The sequence below is a fragment of the Rhinatrema bivittatum genome, chromosome 9 (assembly GCF_901001135.1).
Source record: "Rhinatrema bivittatum chromosome 9, aRhiBiv1.1, whole genome shotgun sequence".
Taxonomy (NCBI): Eukaryota; Metazoa; Chordata; class Amphibia; order Gymnophiona; family Rhinatrematidae; genus Rhinatrema; species Rhinatrema bivittatum.
Genome location: NC_042623.1, coordinates 182,295,822 through 182,316,051, shown reverse-complemented (window position 1 = coordinate 182,316,051; position 20,230 = coordinate 182,295,822). Strand labels below are relative to the sequence as shown.

Here is a 20,230-nt window from a genome sequence, read left to right as displayed (position 1 = left end):
TGGTAAAAGCCCTACCAGGAGGAAAAAGTCCAGGCCCAGATGGTTTTTCCATCAACTTCTTTAAAGTACCTGCCAAAGGTCTCTCGACATGTCCCATTGGTCTTTTTTTTTTTAATTATCTTTTATTGAGGCACAAAAAGAAGAAAGATACATATTCCATGAACATAACCATGAATGTAGAACTTACACCTCGACATATTTTAGGTGTTACTTCCCGCTTATTCGTATCTAATCCGCCTCGAATACACTCCGGTTTGAATTAAAGTTAGGATGGGATCCCATTGGTCTTTAATGCAGCTGAAGAAGTGGGGGAGCACTCATGGGGAGCCATAGTTGACACTACAATAGCACTCATTCATCTCTAATACCAGAAGATTATACAAACTTTTACATTTGACTAAATCAAGGAGAATGTCAGACTTGATAGCCTCGTCAGATGCAGAAAAGGCATTTGATCACCTGATATTGCCTTTAATCTTCGCAGTCTCAGAACATGCTTAGCTGCCAACCAATTCACTGCCTAGATTAGGGCCTCCATCCCAGACTATTAACATTTTTGCTCAAAGCTTTCCAGTTTTTCTTCCTCAGGTTACTGTCCTTCTTAGACTTCTTTTGTGCCTTATTCAGCTGACTTTTGTTATCTCCTTCACTCATTTCTTTGAGATTTGGAGAGGTGACATTCCAATTTCCTTCTGCCACCCCTGTCCTCTAGTTTAAATGCTTTCTGGCATAGAATTTGACTTTGTCACTTAAGATCTTTTTTACCTGCCACAGACAGATATAAGATGAGGATTCCATTTACATCGGAGTGGTCTATAGGCCTCCAATTCAGACAGAAGAGCTGGACAGAGAGCTGATCAAAGACATTGAAAAGATTGGAAAGAAGAGAGAAAGTGTTGCTCATTGGAGATTTTAATCTGCCGGATATAGATGAAGTATCCCTTCGGTGGAATCTACGAGAAGTAAAGAGATAGTGGATGCTCTCCAAGGGGCTATGCTCAAACAAATGGTAATGGATCCCACAAGGGACGGTGTAATCCTGGACCTAATGCTCACAAATGGAGATAAGGTCTATAATGCCTGAACAGGTGCCCACCTGAGTATAAGAGATCATCAGACAGTATGGTTTGACATTATGAATAAGATATCAAGAAATCATACAAAGTTTCCGAGTTTTGAATTTCAAATATACGAACTTTGAAAAAATGGAGATGTATACAAGATTGGGAGAAAATGGGAGAGGTGGAACAATAGAGGGCTAAATTAAAAGGAGCTATTACAAAGACTACAAATCTACATGTTAGAAAAGGAAACAAAAGTTCAAGGAAAAAGAAACCTATTTGGTTCTCAAAGGAGGTGGCTGCAAAAATAAAGGCAAAAAGATCAGCGTTCAAGAAGTATAAAGGATCCCATAAAGTGGAACACAGGGATCAATACCTGGTAGAAATGAGGGAGACTAAGAAAGAAATCAGAAAAGCAAAAAGATCAAGAGGAAGAAAAGATTGCCCAGGAGATAGAGAGGACAAAACATTTTTCAGATATAAGAGAAAGAAGGAAAGCCCGAAGTGGTATAGTGAAATTGAAAGGTATTGCATCCGTCGCTGCTCGACGCCCTCACTCCGCCCTCTTTACCTCTGTGGCGACTCCCTCCGGTTCTGATGGACGGTTAGCTGCTGCGGCGTCTTCATGCCATCTCCCTCCGGCGTCCCTGGACCGGCTCGACGCTACGGATCCGCCATGCTCCTGATGACGTAGGGCACGCACGCGCGCGCTCTGATTGATATACCAGCAAGGACGCGAACCTCGGGATCGTCCCCTGAGATAACATCATCCGCTTCCAATATAAAAGGTCTCAATATTCGCTAACTAATAGAGTTAGCAAGGATTCGCTAAGGTTCGTCCAAGCTACTCTGCCTCCTCGGTCTTAACAGGGGTACCCGCTCCTCGGGGGCCTCGCTCTCTTTTCTTTATTTCAAATTGCAAATAGGAACCGGTACTCGCTCCTCGAGGGCCCATGTTCCTGAACACTCTGAAGATTCTCTACTGTCTGGAAGCTATTGCAGATACAGACATTTGTGAGTTATCATCGCTCTCTCAGAGCTTTCCCTGGAACCAGGTACTCGCTCCTTGAGGGCCTAACCCTTTCCAGCTACTGAGCTTCCTAAGGACCTTATGTGAGTTTTGTCATCCAGTTCTGGCTATGAACACAGCATACCCTGTCTACTCACTATCTATAGTTTCCCTACAGTTCAGCAACCCTGGGATTGTTGTTCCAGTACCTGAGGGACTTCAGTCCTGCCGGGCATATCAGCTCACTACTGCCACCTCTGGTGGTTCTACTAACCTGTCTAATAAAATAATTATCTGTGTCGGTCTCCGTACTCAAGCCTAGCCGATGGTCCCTCTCAGGATATCCTCCTGGGGGCGCAGTCATCTGCCATCGGCCCAAGGATCCACCTATCTACATTCCTCTACAGCTGAGTGCCCTCTCCAAGCACTCCGCTGGTAACAGATTGCTATTCCTTCTCCATCAGGAGTCTTCATCAACAGATTCATAACAGATTGCTACTCCGCAGTCTAAACCCTAACAGATTGTTTACTACTCCCTCTACAGGAGCCGAGCATACCAGATTTCTAACTCCTCCTTCCACAGGAGCAGATTCATAACAGATTGCTAACTCCTCCCTTCCTTAGGAGTCGAAGCCTAACAAGATTGCTAACTCCTCTCTTCTTGAGGAGTAGAGCATAACAAAAGGTGACAAGGAGCAACCTGCCGAAACAGACAAGGAAATGGCAGAAATATTAAACAAATTCTTCAGTTCTGTGTTCACTAAAGAAGACCCTGGAAAAGGACCGTAGAAGGGAATTGGCTAGATACAACTCCTTTTACAGAAGATAATGTATGGGAAGAGCTAGGAAAACTGAAAGTGGACAAGGCCATGGGGCCAGATCGGTACACCCCAGGATACTGAGGAACCTCAGAGATGTGCTGGCGGGTCCGCTGCATGACCTGTTCAATAGATCCTTGGAATCAGGAGTGGTGCTAAGTGATTGGAGAAGAGCGGTGGTGGTCTCACTCCACAAGAGGGGTAGCAGAAAGGTATCTGGAAACTACAGGCCGGTTAGCCTTACCCCTGTGGTAGGAAAATTAATGGAGACTCTGCTGAAGGAAAGGATAGTGAACTATCTACAGCTGGGAGAATTGCTGGACCCAAGGCAACATGGATTCACTAGGGGAAGGTCTCGTCAGACAAACCCGATTGATTTTTTTAATTGGGTTACTAAAGAATTGGATCGAGGAAGAACGCTCATGTGATCTACTTGGATTTCAGCAAAGCTTTTGCTACAGTCCCGCATAGGAGGCTTATGAATAAAATAGAAGCTTGGGTGGCGTGGATCACAAACTGATTGACGAATAGAAGACAACATGTGATGGTAAATGAAACCTTCTCTGAAGAGAAAATGGTGCTAAGCGGAATGCCACATGGATTGGTGTTGTGACTGGTCCTGTTCAATATCTTTTTGAGCGACATTGCGGAAGGGATAGAAGGTAAAGTTTGTCTATTTGTGGATGATACTAAGGATCTGCAACAGAGTGGACACGCCAGAAGGAGTAGAGAGAATGAGATGTGATTTAAGGAAGCTTGAACAATTGTTGAAGATATGGCAGCTAAAATTCAATGCTAAGAAGTGCAGAGTCATGCATCTGGGGTGCGGTAATCCAAAAGAGCTGTATGTGATGGGGGAGGGGTGAAGGGCTGATGTGTACGGAGCATGAGAGGGACCTTGGTGTGATAGTATCTAGCGATCTGAAGATGGCAAAGCAATGTGACAAGGTGATAGCTAAAGCCAGAAGAATGCTGGGCTGCATAGAGAGAGGAATTACTAGTAAGAAGGAGGAGGTGATAATCCCCTTGCAGAGGTCCTTGGTAAGGCCTCACCTGGAGTACTGTGTTCAGTTCTGGAGACTGTATCTCAAAAGTGACAGACAGGATGGAGGCGGTCCAGAGAAGGGCAACCAAAATGGTGGGGGGTATCCATCAAATGACTTATGAGAAGAGGCTGAAGGATCTAAATATGTACACCCTGGAGAAAAGGAGATGCAGGGGTGATATGATACAGACCTTCAGATACCTTAAAGGTTTTAATGATGCACGATCAACAACAAACCTTTTCTATTGAAAAGAAATCAGTAGAACTAGAGGTCACGAAATCAAACTCCAAGGGGGAAGACTCAGAACCAATGTCAGGAAATATTTCTTCATGGAGAAGGTGGTGGATGCCTGGAATGCCCTTCCTCCGCAGGAGGAGGAGAAGACAAAAACAATGAAGAATTTAAAGGAGTATGAGATAAACACTGTGGATCCCTAAAGGCTAGTGGACAGAAATAAAGAAAAGAGCGCATGGGGATAACTCGCTGGTGTGGCGGTTACTACCCTTAACCAATAAGCCTTCATACTTTTGATAAAATTCCATCATTGCTCTCAGCTTCAAAGGCAGGGAAAAAACGAGGAAAAGAGGAATTAGACTCAAATAGCAGCCAACAAAGACACTGAATTTTACATTCTGAGAAAACAAATAAGGATGGGGGAAGTTGGTGATGTGGCTGTTACTACCCTTAACCAATAAGCCTGAAACTTTTGATCCAACTCCAAGATGGCTCTCTGCTTCAACGGCAAGAGGTGAGAATTGGACTAAAACAGCAACCAACAAGGGCCCTGACTTTGATGGTCTGGGAAACTGATAAGTATGAGGGAGACTTGTATGGCACAACAGTTGCTTCCATAAGCTTCCTGGGCAGACTGAATAGACCATTTGATCCTATTCTGCCATCATTTCTATGTTTCTATGTTACGGGCACTAGACAGGGATGCCCTCTTTTGCCTTTACTCTTCAATCTGTCCATTGAACCCCTAGCAGCTGCTATTAGACAACACCCAGATCTCAAGGTGATCTGAATAGAGGGACGAGTTTATAAAATATCTCTGTATGCTGACACGGTGGTGTACTTGACAGTTCCTCGAACATCTGGCCCAGCCCTACTCGCTCTACTCTCAACGTATGGAGCTTTGAAAGGGTACAAAGTTAACTTTGAGAAATCTGAATTGTTCCTGATAGATGGGGGTCCCAGAGAGTCTGTCAGATTTTAAGGTGGTGGCAAATCGTTTCAAGTACCTGAGGATCTCTGTCACTAGGAATTCTAAAGATCTCTATGTGCAGAACTACATCCCATTAATTAATCAGTTAATCATTTGAAGCAAATCATGTTAGCTTGGGAACATTTGCTGATCTCTTAAATGGGCAGAATAATTTACTCAAAATGAACTTGTTGCCAAAAGCTATTGTACCTTTTCCAGCATATACTCTGTTCAATTTCTGTTAGTGTATTTGATGATTTAAATAAATGCTTGTCCAAGTTCCTAGGGCAGAAATGACAGGTTAAGATAAGACCAAGCCCAAGGCACAGGGAGGCATGGCTCTGCCTAGCCTCCATATATATTAATGGGCTGCCAGACTTCTCTTTCTGAAAGCTTGGCTATCTTCTTGGGAGGAATCATGGCTTATGCTAAAAAAACAAAAAAAAAACTCAAAGCATAAGCAATTAATTTGGAGGGGCATTCCCCTTCTTGCCTGGAGAAGAGTTTGTAAAACTAATCCAATACTAAGCTCACACAATGCAAACCTAGAGGCAGGTTTTAACATTTTGGGTTGGGACAATGAAACAACCTCCCCCACTGCCCCTATTTATGAAAACCCTACTCTTTTAGGTATTTAAGGAATGGAGAGATAAGGACCTGGTTTGCGTAGCCCAACCACGGGATGATGATGATGGGTTTCTCGCGTTTCCATCATTGTGTGAGGAATTTGATAGATTCTCAAGCTTTTTAGTTACAATTGAGACATGTTCAGGGGGATCGGTTTGATCTGACCAAGCTTTTGCGTCAGTGGGATGGTTTGGAAGTTTTCTTGAGTGACCCAGATGCTTATGTTAAAGGTATTACACTCCAATCTCAAGAGCCAGTAGTGTCACGATATAAATAGAGAAGCAAAGGATAAATGACCATCGGTCATCCTTTGCGTCTCTTTTTATATCGTGACACTACTGGCTCTTGAGATTGGATTTTGATGTTTAGCCATAGTATTCAAACCCACTATATTCTGGGATTCATGTGAATTGTTTATTGATTCAAAGGTATTACACTTACATCCTCGGGGAGCCTTCTCAGTAAATAAGGTAAGGAAGCACCACAAATCGCTTATTCATGCCTGGAATAAGCTGGATTCTACAGTTTGGAAAATCTCTGGATTTCTGCTCATTTTTTCTCGATCTATGCTTACGGTGAAGTTGCTAAACAGAACATAATATACCCTTATGTTTTACTGAAAATGCTGGAGAGGATGCAGCCAGACAGGCACATATATGTTCATATGTGGGGGTTTTGTCCTGAAGTAAGTTGTTTTGGGTCGCAAGTTACACAAGAAATTGCAAACATCCTTAATGTTCCCATCCATGTGAAACCCGAGTCGGGCTTACTGGGAAGATGGAATAGGACTTTGGTTCTGGTAAAATGTAGGACCCTGGCAGGGCAGCTCCTTTTAGCTGCTAGATTTACTATAGCGACCTTTTGGAAAGTCAGCCCGAGCACTGAATACTGGAACTCTCCAGTATGAGACATAGCTGACACAGAAAAGCTGAGCTATGACCTTAAGGGTGAAATTGCCAAATATAATGCTCTCTGGGGTCTGTATTATGCACATCTGGGTATAACCTAAAAGTTTACCTAAGATGAATCTTTTGTATATTTTGGGAAGGGGTCTTGATGTGCTGTAACTCACTATCTTAATTCATACAGCATTTGAACGTAAACTGTGAATTTTTCTTCTTGATACCACTGTTATATGTCAAAAAACTGTTAGTGCTATAAAAAAAAATTTTTTTTAATTAACTCCTGCACCGATTCCAGAAGCGGAAACAGACACCTTGCACAAGGTGACCAAGATGGGATCTTTCTTCTGTACTTCCGTCGCGTCACTCCCGTCTACTCCGAGCATTTTCAGGGTCTTGAGTCAACAACCCTGGCAACTTGCCCTTGTGAAAGAAGCTGCGTAGAGTCCTATGTGGCTCCAAGTCAGGCAGGATTGCATCATCTTCAGAGGCATGGAATCCAAGTCACCCACGGAATCATCCGATGGTTCATGATCCTCATCCTCCTCTTCCTCACCAGGGGCAGCCTCTTTATGGTGCTTACCTGACTTGGACACCAATGACACATCCCCTCCTTACAAGGTTGCTTAGCCTCCAGTAGACGCCGTTTCAGAAAGGCCTGTAATCCCTGGAAAAACTCCACGCAGGAGAAAGAGGAAAAATCCATACCATAGGGCCAATCATGGTGCTCTCTGAACCCTCCCCCCTGGGATGTCCCTCCCATCGGGAACAAAGGGGGAGGGGAACTGTCCATCATCTCGCCTCCTATGCCCCCTTCCACCAGCATTAGGGGGGTGCCCCAACAGTAGAAAAATCCTTGGGAGAGAAATCGCCTTGAGCCTCCGGACAGCACTGGCATAGGCGAAGTGAGAGCGACAGCTGGATTGCCTTACACGGCAAGCCATACAAATATAAAGATGCTTAGACGGTTTAACCCCTGGTGCCTCAAAAGGCCTCTGTTCTGTCCACGCAGTCTCCTGCAAACACACCAACGCGCACAGACGTACCCACACAATTATGCACTCAAGTCTAGGCTGCGGGCTTGCATGCACACACGCACGCGTATGTGCGCACCAACTCTAGGCTACAGCCCCACTGCGCGTACTCACTCAAGCACCCGAGCGCACGGGAAAAAACGTCCACCGCAGCTTAAGTGTGTTTTGCAGTGGCGAAGTTGCCCATCGCGCGGATGACCTGTGACGCAGGACCTAGAAACGAACGCTGCTCTAATTGTCAACCTGAGCCGCCAGAATGCCACTCGCTTCCATTCTCCACTAACTCACCAGAGGTGTGAGGGAGAGGGAGGTTTAGTGCTAAGAGGGAGAAAAACCCACTAGGGAAAGGGGATCCCTATTACCCAACCCTCCTTTCTTTTGCCTGAGCTCAGCCCTCCCTGGCTGAAAGTACGACTGAACCAGCAGCTACAGGGGAAGAGAGCACAAGTCTTCACCCTGAACTCTCCCTTGTCCTCAGATGACCTTTCTTTTTAGAGACTAAATCTGGCCAAGCATTAAGGCTTAACTGCCCAACTAAGGGAGGGACCGGCTTGGTGTCAACCTCGTGAGCTCAACCTTTTTTTTTTCCCCTTCTGTTTTTTTTTTCCCCCCAACGTGGGCAATCCCCACAAGGAAATGCATGGCCACCATCTGCTGGAGATGGAAAATATAAGCAGGATGATGTCAGGGCAGGGCTACATGTCAGTGATGTCAGCGAGTCAGTTTTCTCCATCTGCTGGTAGGAGTGCATTACCCACCAGTGTGGACTGGCCTGCCTGCGTGCGGAGGAATTATTGTTTACACGTTTGCTTTATAGAAAGAAAGGGCTAAATGCCCATCTTTCCTGACCAGAAGTGTTAGCGAGGGATCAGTGGTCTTGGGGGAAAGAAACAGCACTCAAGAAAAGCTTCTTACCTGGACCATCAAAGTTTTGGAATCTTTCAGTGAAGCTCCTGCTGTTTTGGGCAATGGTTTGCCTTTCACCTTACATTCTTTTGCAAAATATTTCAGGGTTTCTTCAAACTCTGCAAAGCTTAAGTACTGCAAAATAAAGCATGAAATGATAAGAAAGCACTGGTAAATCCTCAACATCTTACTTTTAATCAAATCATTTTTATTTTATTAAGCACCAAAGAAACTACAAAGAGCATCAAATACAAAAAGTAACCGTTCTGCTCCAGTATCAACATTTTTCCCCTTTAAATAACCCACAAGAGGAAAGTTTAAAGGGCTAACTTGGGCACATCCATGCAAAGTGACCCAGCAGTGCAGTGGAAAGCATGGACCTTTGGTTAGCAAGGGACCTCAAAAGAGCAAGGATATGGGATGATTTCACAGCGGGGTCCCGCTCAGGTTCCACCGATACTCTGGCTTGCTGGAGACTACTTAGCTTAACAGATTTATAGTCCACATTTCCTTTTCAGTTCAGGGAAGGGAATAATCTGGGTAAAACAGCACAGCATAATAATACACAGTAATATTAAAACACTTCACAATATATACAAAAACGCAATAAGAACCAACTAAACATCAATCACATCATAACATCATACTTCAAAATTCAAGTTCTTACATTGTTTTGATTTTAATTTGTGAGTTTATAGATTTACATTATAAACTATTGTATTTTGTATCTTTAATTTTGATTAAATTGCTGAGAACCGCTGAATTTTGTATTTGGTAAACTTACATTTATTTTTCTACCACGCTTAAGATATTTTGTTAAGCCTGTAGTAAATAAACCAATAAACACCACTTCTCAAAATTTACAAAAACAGAATAAAACCCATTAAAAACCTTTGACAATACAGAATAAAAAAAAACCTTTTATCAATACAATGCCCAATTCCCCTAAAACTCTAACTACAGCAAAGGCCCTACAGCCTTACATATATCTAAAACTAAAAATTAGAGAAAACCTATCACCAAACACCTGATAATCAGGCCAAATAGTTTACTGTAAGGCAGCCTGCTGAAACAATTCACCCAAAGGCCAAAAGCTCCTCAGTCAAACATGCTTTCCTATGCATCGGACAAACCCCAAAATAGCACAAGTACCAGATAACTTCACTGCCTAAACAGATCTTTTGTCAGTGCCACTGAGTTGGCACAGAACTGTGATCTTAATACCTTAAAAGCAAAAACAGAAAACTGAGGTTGCATGTCTCCTACTCCTGCTGGGGTTTCATTTTCAAAATAAATGTATGGCAACAGGGTATTCGATGTCATGAGCTATGTTTGAAATCTTCCGTTCTTTCATGCACTGGGAGACTACCTAGGTAACAAGGATTAAAACACAGAGGGCCGTTCTGGGCAGGATGAAGAGTAGAAGATTACCCAAGTAATTACCAAAATCACTTTAGTCGTGATATTCAGTGGTAAGTCCCATCTAATACTTTTACTTTTTATTTTCATCTTTTTTATAGTTTAGGTTTCTTTTTAGCTTTATCTTTACTTTTGTTTTTGTATTCTTGCTATTTTTATAGACTTTCTTCTTTTCCTTTTGACTAGTTTTCCAACTTATTGTTTGATGAAGGATCTCAACTTGTCTTTTAGTGTGTTTTCATTTGTTAAGGCATTCAGTTTTAGCTACACAGCACAATATAATATAGCTATGTTGTTTTATATATTTTTTATTATACTGTTTTATTATTGTTGTAAATTGCTTTGGAACTCTTCCAAAGGCTGGCAAGCAGAGGCATTGCTAGGTACATAAAAGCTCTGCAGCACTGGCCTATGAACCCTCTACCACCCCCCAGCGACTGTGATGTTCTCCCTGCAGCTAAGACATTTTCTGCAGCTTCTCCTGCATTATTTGGTGGGGGGGAGGGGATTAATTGCTTTTAATGCCTTTTTGCTGTTTAACATTATATGTAGATGATGAACATTGTGATTGTACAACAATTGCTTTATTTGTTGATAAAAATAAACCTTACAATTTAAAAAAAGAAACTGAAAGGCCTCCTGGGGCACAGAGCCCTTTATAACACTACTATGAAAGTGATTACAAAGCTCATGCACAAGGAATGTGCTGCCAGGTCAGTCACCATATTGAACTGCAAAGTATGTGGAGATCTTATCTGGATAAATGTAGCTTGTTTTCAATCTTTAAAAGAAATGCAGTGCTTATATCCACCCAAACAACTCTCTTTCAAAAATCTGTCACTTTTCAGTTCTCTTGAGCACCCACCTCTTTCACCAAACCAAGCAGTTCAGCCTCATAAGCTAGAATATCCCCCATTCGCTCTGCTGCAGCTTCTTCTCATAGCACAGAGACCTAAAACAAGACAAAACAGTCACAATCCAAATCTATAACCCACCCAGACGTCTCTCGGCTACCAGCACAGACTTTCCTGGGAATGGAGCAGTCTCAGAGCAGCTCAGGGTGGATTGCACTGGCGTTTAAGGGGGATAAAGCTGATGTGAAGAGCCGCTGAGTATATCAACTTGTTAGATTATTATAAAATGCAATAAAGACATTCTTTTTAAAAAAGGGGTAATTTTCAGACTGGCCCTGTGCAATGCTCAATTCCTGAGTTGGGTCTTCTGCACCTCAGGATGTCACTGTTAAAATCAGCTAACAAAGGGCTTCTTTATGCTCACTTAGCCTTAGTTAGAGAGAGAGTTATTTCAATCGCAGGCTCAAGTTTGTGAAACACCATGCCGGCACTTCTAAGATTGGAGACAGAGTCTAAAAAATGTAAGAAAGGCTTAAAGACCTGGCTCTTCGAGCAAGCCTATTCAGATAATCTCCAACAGGTCACTAACTTCATCTCTCTACATTTTTTACTTTCATTATGGATTGTTTAAAGTTTTCCTTTAATACATGTTTTTGTATTTATTTTAAAATCTTCTTAAATTTGTTACTGCAATGTATTTCTCAGAATTTTGTTTTAGGCCTTTGCAAACTGTTGCGATATAATTACGAACGCCGGTATATAAAACCTTTTAAATAAATAAACATTAAGATTTAGAATCCATGATATGGAGTACATTGCTCCCTGCCTCAGGAATGTGGGTGTAACAACCACACTAGGAGCAGCAGGAGATGAAAACGTTAATAAAATAGGGGGAAAATCCTCAGATAATATAGTGAATAAAGGATCTTGGTGCCAGCATCTTTGCACTGGATCCAGCTAAGCTGGAGGAGAAAGGAGGAACTACCAGGACAAAAAAAATATATATTTTAAACAATTTTGTTTCTATTTTACATATTATGAATCTAAAACAATTTTTTAAGTTGTGCCCTACCATTTCCTACAGTTTGCTGATATTGTGATCATTTCCTAAATTATTCATGCCTGAAATTCAGGTAGAGATTCAGTTACTCTCCAAAGCATTAATGGCTATTCAATCCATCACAACGGCCTCCATTCTTTGAACTCCAGAGGGGTGCAAAAATTATGCACAAGAGCAAACTTCACCAGAACAGAGCAGAATTCCTTATACCATAAAGATTATGGGTATCTGCCAGTTTTATTATCTATAACGTTACTGGCAATATGGCTATTTTAATGCAAGTAAATATTTTCTGAATAGAGCTGCTGCTTTTAGTTCATAGCATTTTGGCTTAGCACTACCAAAATCTCCAAACAAAAACTGGTGGACGTGACAATATAATTCACTTTTCTATTTCCTTTACTTAGAACTTCTTAGAAAGTTTCCGTTCACTGCTCCGGTCAGCCTGGTACCATCCATCAGCTTTTAATCCACAGAATAACAGCGCCTGCATATCTGTTTATAGTCAGCATCAAACAGATAATTGCACTTGAAAGCCTAATCACAACTATACAGCAATTTAGCAGGCTGGCCTGCTCAACGTATAGTCCAAATTAGCAATCACTAACAAAACTCAGAATAACCACGTGCAGATAAAACACTGGCAGTGGAGTTTTGCATGACTTATATAGTAAAAACACCTTCAGCATGTGAACATCAACAGAAATAAATGCCAAGATGGAACAGCATATCAGGACATTTTGGCTATCCGACTAATTGCAGTTGGTATGAAATTTAGCCCTCATAAGAACATAAGACTTGCCATACTGGGTCACACCAAAGGTCCAGCAAGCCCAGTATCCTGTTCCAACAGTGGCCAAGCCAGGTCAAAGGTACCTGGCAGGATCCTAAGGGGTAGACAGATTCCATTATGCTTATCCCAAGAATAAGCAGTGGATTTCTGCAACTCCACCTTAATAATGGTTTATGGACTTTTCCTCCAGGAACTTATCCAAAGTTTTTTTAAACCCAACTACACTAACAGCTTTCACCACAACCTCTGGCAACGAATTCCAGAGTTTAATTATGCATTGAGTAAAAAATATTTTCTCTTATTAGTTTTAAATGTATTACTTAGTAAAGTTATTGTGTCCCCCCCTGGTCTTTGTACATTTCGAAAGAGTAAACAACCGATGAATGTTTACTCGCTCCATTCTACTCATTTTATAGATCTCTTTCATATTTCCTCTCAGCAGTCTCTTCTCCAAGATGATTCCTAACCTCTTTAGCCTTTCCTCATAGGGGAATCGTTCCATCCCTTTTATCATTTTGGTTGCTCTTTTCTGTACCTTTCTAATTCTGCTATATCTTTTCTGAGATGTGCTGACCAGAACTGCACACAATACTTAAGATGAGGTTGCACCATGAAGCGATATAGAGGAATTTTGATATTCTGTTTTATTCTCCATTCCTTTCCTAATAATCCCTAGCGTTCTATTTGCTTTCTTGGCTGCTGCTGCACACAGAGTAGAAGATTTCAATGTATTTCAATGATGACTCCTTGATCCTTTTCCTGAGTGGTGATTCCTAATGTGGAACCTTGCATTTTGTAACTATAATTTGGGGTACTCTTCCCTAAGTGCACCACTTTAACTTGTCTGCATTAAATTTAATTTACCATATACATGTCCAGTCTCCCAGTTTTGCAATGTCCTCTTGCAATTTCTCACAGTTCGAATATTCTTGAGACTGCGGGTTCCACCGAGACAGCAGGGAGCACTGAAGAGGACACATATGTGCCCTCGTCCACAGTAGCACTTCTAAGGTTGCTGCCATCAAGCCAAGTCCCTGCAGGTAAGACCATATAGTCAAGCGCAGAATGCCCATCAAAAGACGGAGCTGGGCTATCAACTTCTGAAGTTGAACTATCAGCAGGAACACTTTGCCCTACTTTGTGTCGAAACAAAACCCGAAGTATTCCAGCGACTGAAGGCTGAAAACTGCTCTTGGCTAGGGTTCAGCATTCAGCCGAGTTTCTGCAGCAGGAAAAATCACCTTGTGAGTCACCAGGCAGCTCTCTTCCTGCGACCTGGCTCGGAGCAGCCAGTCGTCCAAATACGGGAGTACTAGGATTCCAGCCTTTCATAATTCTGCCGCAACTACTACCAGTACCTTGGAGACTATTCTGGGAGCAGTGGCCATACCAAAGGGCAGTGCCCGAAACTGAAATGACACCCCAGCACTGCAAACTGGAGAAAGCATTGATGTTAAGGTATGCTTCTGACAGATCCAAGGAGGTCAGAAACTCCCCCAACTACACAGCCAATATCACCGAGCGCAATGTTTCCTCCCACAGATGACGGCAGATACCTTTGAGATCCAGGATAGTACAAAAGGAGCCCTCCTTCTTTGGCACAACAAAATAAATGGAATAGCGCCCCATATTTTCTTGAGACATGGACATTGGGACCACAGCCCTCAGACTGAGGAGCCTTCTTCTTCAGGGAGTGGCAGGGCGACTCCATGAATACATCCTGAGGAGCACTGTGAAAGTCCATCACATATCCGTTTCGCATCACTTCCAGGACCCACTGATCCGATGTGATTTCGATCCTCTTCTGATAGAGAGGTGTCCCCCCATCTCCTATTCCCTGGGGTGGGTCGGAAAACCTTCATTGGGAGGCTCGGGAGGTTCCACTACCCGAACCTGCACCTCTTCTGGGCTGTCTGGGCAAAAGGACTGAGACATACCAAAAGGCAGAGTCCTCTGAAAAGTTACTCCTCTATAGGGTTGAAAATGCCTGGACCCTCTAGCACAACCTCTCACATTAAAGGGGCACTGCGTCTGGTTTTTATCCTCCAGCAAATGAACCGGAGATTCACCCTGCTTCCTGGCCAGTTGCTCCAACTCACTCCCAAATAAACATGAGCTGCTAAAGGACAAATAGGCGAGGTTAGCCTTGAGGTCGCATCAGTCAACCAATTTCTCAACCATAACTAGCACCTGACTGCTACCATCGAAGCCATCCCTCTGGCAGAGGTGCAGACCAAATCACAGCCTGAATTAGCCAAGGCAGCCGCAGCTGGTTCCCTAACTGTCCTGGAATTCTCCCCAGAATCATCAACCTCCTGGGAGAGAAGCAAACAAGAGCGAGCCAAGAGGCAACAACAAGAAGCGATCTGCAAGGACATTGCCAACTGCTCCAGATGTCTGCTTTAGGATAGTCTCAATCTTTCTAGCATGAGCATCCTTCAAGGCCACTCCTCCTTCCACAGGAATAGTGGTCCGCTTGGAGACTGCGCACACAAGTGCATCTACCTTTGGAAAAGTTAGTGCCCTCTTACCACTGGATCCAGATGGTACAGACTTTATGCAAGGACACCAAAATGAGATTTCTCTTTGGCTCAGACACGGAATCTGTCCCAGAGATTGCAAGCATGTCCAAGGTCTGAGAGATCAGAGCTGGCAGCTCATTTCTATGAAAGAACCATAGCATAGTTCTATATGGTTCTAGAGCTGGAAGAATTTCACCATCATCCAGAGAAGCAGGAATCAGTGTCTATCATCCGTATCCCTATCAGAAGGATCTGCTGTTACTCTAGGAATACTCCTGCACTCAAGAAAAGGTCCAGTCAAGGTCCCTACTTGCTCCTTTACACTAGGAGCCATGACCCAAGTAGAGGACTGCGCCTGAAAAAGGGATTGCAACCATTAGAAAAATATTCTACTCAGGAAAATGTAGAAGAAGCCAAAACAGGAGACACCTGGGGCACACTCACTGAAGTACCATCCCCTGCTGATGAATCAGTTAGGGGAAATCCAAGGTCAGACGCACCATCTGAGCCATCTTTACCCAGACCTACAGCTGGCTGGGAAAAAATCAGAAGAGCATAAAACTCCCTGAGCCTCCAAACAGTGCTGGCACAAATTAACGGGCACACCTTGCAGAGATGCCGTAATATGACAGGCAGTGCAAAAGGAAAAGTGCTTAGGCTTCTTAGGAACAGGTGCCACTATGGCCGGCAGCGCACTGAGCCGTAGCCGGACGCATGCGTCTAGTTTTTTTTTTTTGTTTGTTTTAAACATTCAAAAATTCTAGGCGTCCACAACACTCGAGTGTCCATACTTTAGGCATCACAACATTAGGTGTCCCATACCTAGGCGCCCACAGAATAAGCGCTGCTCAAAGGACAGGTGTACAAAAAACGTTTAACTTGGACGCACAAGGAAGCATGAGCCTGCACACACAACAAAGCCCAACTAGGCATCCAGAAAAAAAAAACTGGACGCACAACTGGATGCACAGCCAGACACACACACCAAACCAACAATCTTGTAGGGGGCAGCCTAAGAAGCGAGCAAAAAGCCGCTGAGGCCTACCTTGTGGCACGCAACCAAGAAACCTCAGCGCGGGACCTAGCCAATGGAGGCTGTTCAACCTGCCAGGCTGCCCATGTCCCTCGACCTCCTACAGAGAGAGATGAACCTTGGAACAGCGCACCGAGCATGGAGACTGGGAGGAAGGAAGCCCTAGCAAAATTCTCCTGCACTGTTTTTGTAACAATATGTTTTTAAATTAAAAACACTTACTGGAACTCAGCCTAACCTGGCTGAGCACAGAGACTGTCTCCAGCTGCAAGGGGAGAGGACATTTGCTATCACTGCCGCACTCAGCTTCCTGCACCCACTGCCTTTCAGCTGCTTAAGCAGCTAAGTCCATGCCAGCTGAAAAACCACCTATCGGACCAAGGTACTCCTCTGAGGGACCATGTAAACCACCTAGAAATCCTCAACTGGGGGAGGGACCTTATGGTATCACCACTGGTGTTGCGCTGGTGGTGGACCCTTGGCCTGAGGTGGGGTATATGCAACCCGTAGGGCAAGCCCCACGTGTCCCTACCATCGGGAGGCAGAGCTGACTAGGAGACGGAGGAAACCGGAGCTTCGCCAATACCAGCCCTCGTTCCCCGCAGGTTGAGCCCTTGGGTGGCGAGGCCAGTGGGTCTTAGGCGGGCCTCCGTGTGACGACTCCCCGTAGATGAGACACAAGGATTGCCGAGGACCAGCAGAGGTATCAGGGGACTGGTGTAGGTCCGTACGAGGCAGGGATCCAGAGACCCGGGCGCCAACAGGAACAGGGCAGAGACAGGGGGCGCCCAGGTAGAATAAGGCCAAAACCTAAGAGGCCAAGTCCAGGGAGATACCGAAGGCGTAGTCAAAGACAGGCTGGAGTCAGGGCAGGCGGCTGAGCAAGACAAGTTACAGACTCCAACGGAGCAAAGGTCAAAGCCAGAGGTCAATCCTGAGCGTGGTCCAACATACCGAGGGTCAAAGCCAAAGAGTCAGTCCAGTGAGACAAGGAAGGAACCAAGGTAAGGGTCAGGAATAAGAACCAGAAACGAAGTCAGGATCAGGAACCAGGAACAATAGGCAACGAGCACACAAACAAATGTGGAGACCTCTTGCCAAGGCAAGGAACTAGTGGCAGGCCCAGCCTTAGATACTAGGGCCTGATGATGTCCTCATCTGGGGCCGCGGGCTAGTTTCCCCACCATGGTCACTTTAAAGGTACAGGAAGCGAGCACGCGCACCTAAGCCAAGGCCCACAGGAGATTGGTCGACGGAGTCTCCCCGCGGGTCACACAGGGAGACCCGCTGGGAGCTGAGGAGGTCTGCGGAGGAGTCAGGAACAGCCGAGGAGGCAGCAGGCGCTTGGGGGCGTAGGCGGCTGCCCATAGCCACGAGCAAGGATGGTCCAGGTCCAGGAGCAGAGCTGCAAGAGTGAGTAGGCCCGGAAACGGACTGCGGACAGGACACGCAACAACAGGAGAGCGGGGCAAATTATTTTTCTCCTTTTCTCAAATCGAAGCAATCCCCAGTGGGGAGATGCACGTCCACCTTCTGCTGGAGAAAATTAGCAGGCTGTCACTAGAGGGGGTTATATACTGTGACATCATCTCCATCTGCTGGTAGGGGAGCATAAACCCACTTGTTCTGGATTCATCTGCCTGGATGCTAAGAAAACAGTAATTTATTTCATCCAGGAACAGTACCTCTCTAGAATGTCCTAATGTAACATTCACTCAGTCAATACTGGGATAACTGAAATCATCCATTAATACTGTGCTGCTGATTTCAGGCCGATACAGTAAAAGTCGCGGGAGAGTTGTGCATGCGATTCAGTAAAAAAAAAAATTCAAATTAGGCCCACTGTAAAAAGAGGCGCTAGGGACACTAGCACATCCGTAGCACCTCTTTTTTGACAGGTGCGGCAGGTGTCAGCGAGTTTGACAGCCGACGCTCAATTTTGCCGGCATCTGTTCTCAAACCCGCTGACAGCCATGGGTTCGGAAACCGGATGCTGGCAAAACTGAGCATCCGGTTTTCGAGCCACGGGCTGATTTAAAAAATTTTTAAGTCAGAGGGTGTACAGAAAAGCAGTTTTTACTGCTTTCCTGTGCACTTCCTCGGCGCCGGCAGAAATTAACGCCTACCTTTGGGTAGGCGCTAATTTCTTAAAGTAAAATGTGCGGCTTGGCTGCACATTTTACTTTCTGTATCGCGCGGGGATAACTAATAGGGCCATCAAAATGCATTTGCATGTTGAGGGCGCTATTAGTCTCGGGGGGGGGGGGGGGGGGGGTGTTGGACGTGCGTTTGACGCGCTATTACCCCTTACTGAATAAAGGGTAAAGCTAGAGTGTTGAAAACGTGCGTCCAAATGTCAGTTAACAGTGCGCTCAGTTGGAGCGCACTGTACTGTATTGGCCTGAAAGATATTTAACAGTACTAATCCCAACACCGATCCTTGTGATACACCACTTAGCACCTTCCTCTCCTCAGAGTAGGTTCCATTCACTATCACCCTCTGTCTTCTATCAGTCAGCCAGTTTGCAATCCATTACACCATCTTGTCATTCAGCCCCAAACGTCTCATTTTGTTTACAAGTCTTCTGCGCGGGACAGTATCAAAGGCTTTGCTAAAGTCCAAGTAGATTACATCCAGTGCTCTTCCGTGGGTCAGTTCCCCAGTCACACAGTCGAGGAAATCAATCAAGTTTGTCAGACAAGACCTCCTCCTAGTGAATCCATGTTGTCTTGGATTGAGCAATCCTCCGGATTCCTGACAGTTTACTTTCCTTTCTTTCAATAGTTTCTCCATCAATTTACCCACCACCGAGGTGCAGCCTGAGGTTCCCCAGCCATCTCTCTGCTACCACTCTTGTGTGGCAGTACCACCACCGCCCTTCTCCAATCTTTACTAAAAGTCACCCGGTCCTCCTTGGCATCATTCCGAACCATGCACTTCTGATGTATCTTTGAAGGATGCTGAGAGAGGGGGAGCGGGTCTGGGTTTCAGCATAACCAAAGGATGCAAATTAATTCATTCTTAGATTTAAATATTCATTGCAATTATCCTTCATCCTAAACTCAGATATAACACTCCACTGGTATGACCATGAACACCCACCCTCAATCTGCTACAGATGTGCCCCATCCCTGGCTATAAGAGGCGTCTGGCATGCATGACCCTGTACTATGGATAACCCTGACCACAAAGGGGGTGGTCAGCCCTCCCCATTAGGCTGCAGCGTTGCTCCCGCTCTCCCTGTACAGAAGTAACACTTGAGGAATTGGGCCCCCTCCTCCCCTATAACGAAGGTGCACTGAGTCCCCGTATAGAAAGCGTAGTCTCGCTACAACCAGAGTCATTCGGAAGGCCTCACCGCCCCCCTTTCCCTGTATAGAGAGCCACGCGGCAGGGCCCCCCCCCCCCCTATCTCGGGACATTCTGGTCACAGACAGGCGAACAGGCCGACGTGCTCCGGGCGGGGCGCTGGGCTCTTACCTCCTGCTCTCCCTGCCTGGGGGTCCCCGCCCGGACCCTTCCGATACCGCCACGAAAGGAAAAGAATTGTAGGAGCGAGCCCCGCTGCCGTCACCTAGGAAACCAGCGCCGCCGCCGCCGCGCACGCAGCCAATCGGCTCGAAGCCACGAGGGCGACGCGGCTCTGAGTCACCCAACTTTATTGGCAGAACACTTCCTCCTGCGCTGCAAACAATACCGATTACCGAGCCCCAAACAGTCTGAAATGACCCTTTGCAGCCTGATGCTCCAACGTTAATACTCTGCCCCTTCAAAGCTGCTGACAGTCAGAGCGTCGGTGCTGTCCCTCCACTGCTAAGACAGAATAAATATTAATAACAATAAAGTAAGCCCTGGGCAGGAGGCACATAGAAAGAAAGAGAGATATGGACCCTTTCTGCACCACTGCTCCAAGTCTCTGTATAACTCCTTCTCCTTACCTG

At 45.0% G+C, this 20,230-nt stretch overlaps 1 protein-coding gene across 1 annotated transcript in view; it reads right to left on the bottom strand.

The window, feature by feature from the left end:
- The window catches only part of ARMC9 (armadillo repeat containing 9), a 295,211-nt gene extending 275,352 nt beyond the window's left edge, over nt 1–19,859 (bottom strand). The window contains 3 exon segments of the mRNA XM_029615818.1: nt 8,617–8,742; nt 10,892–10,978; nt 19,770–19,859. Of these exon segments, the coding sequence (XP_029471678.1) occupies nt 8,617–8,742; nt 10,892–10,942 (177 nt within the window). The 5' untranslated portion in view covers nt 10,943–10,978; nt 19,770–19,859.
- Nucleotides 19,860–20,230: the final 371 nt, after the last annotated feature.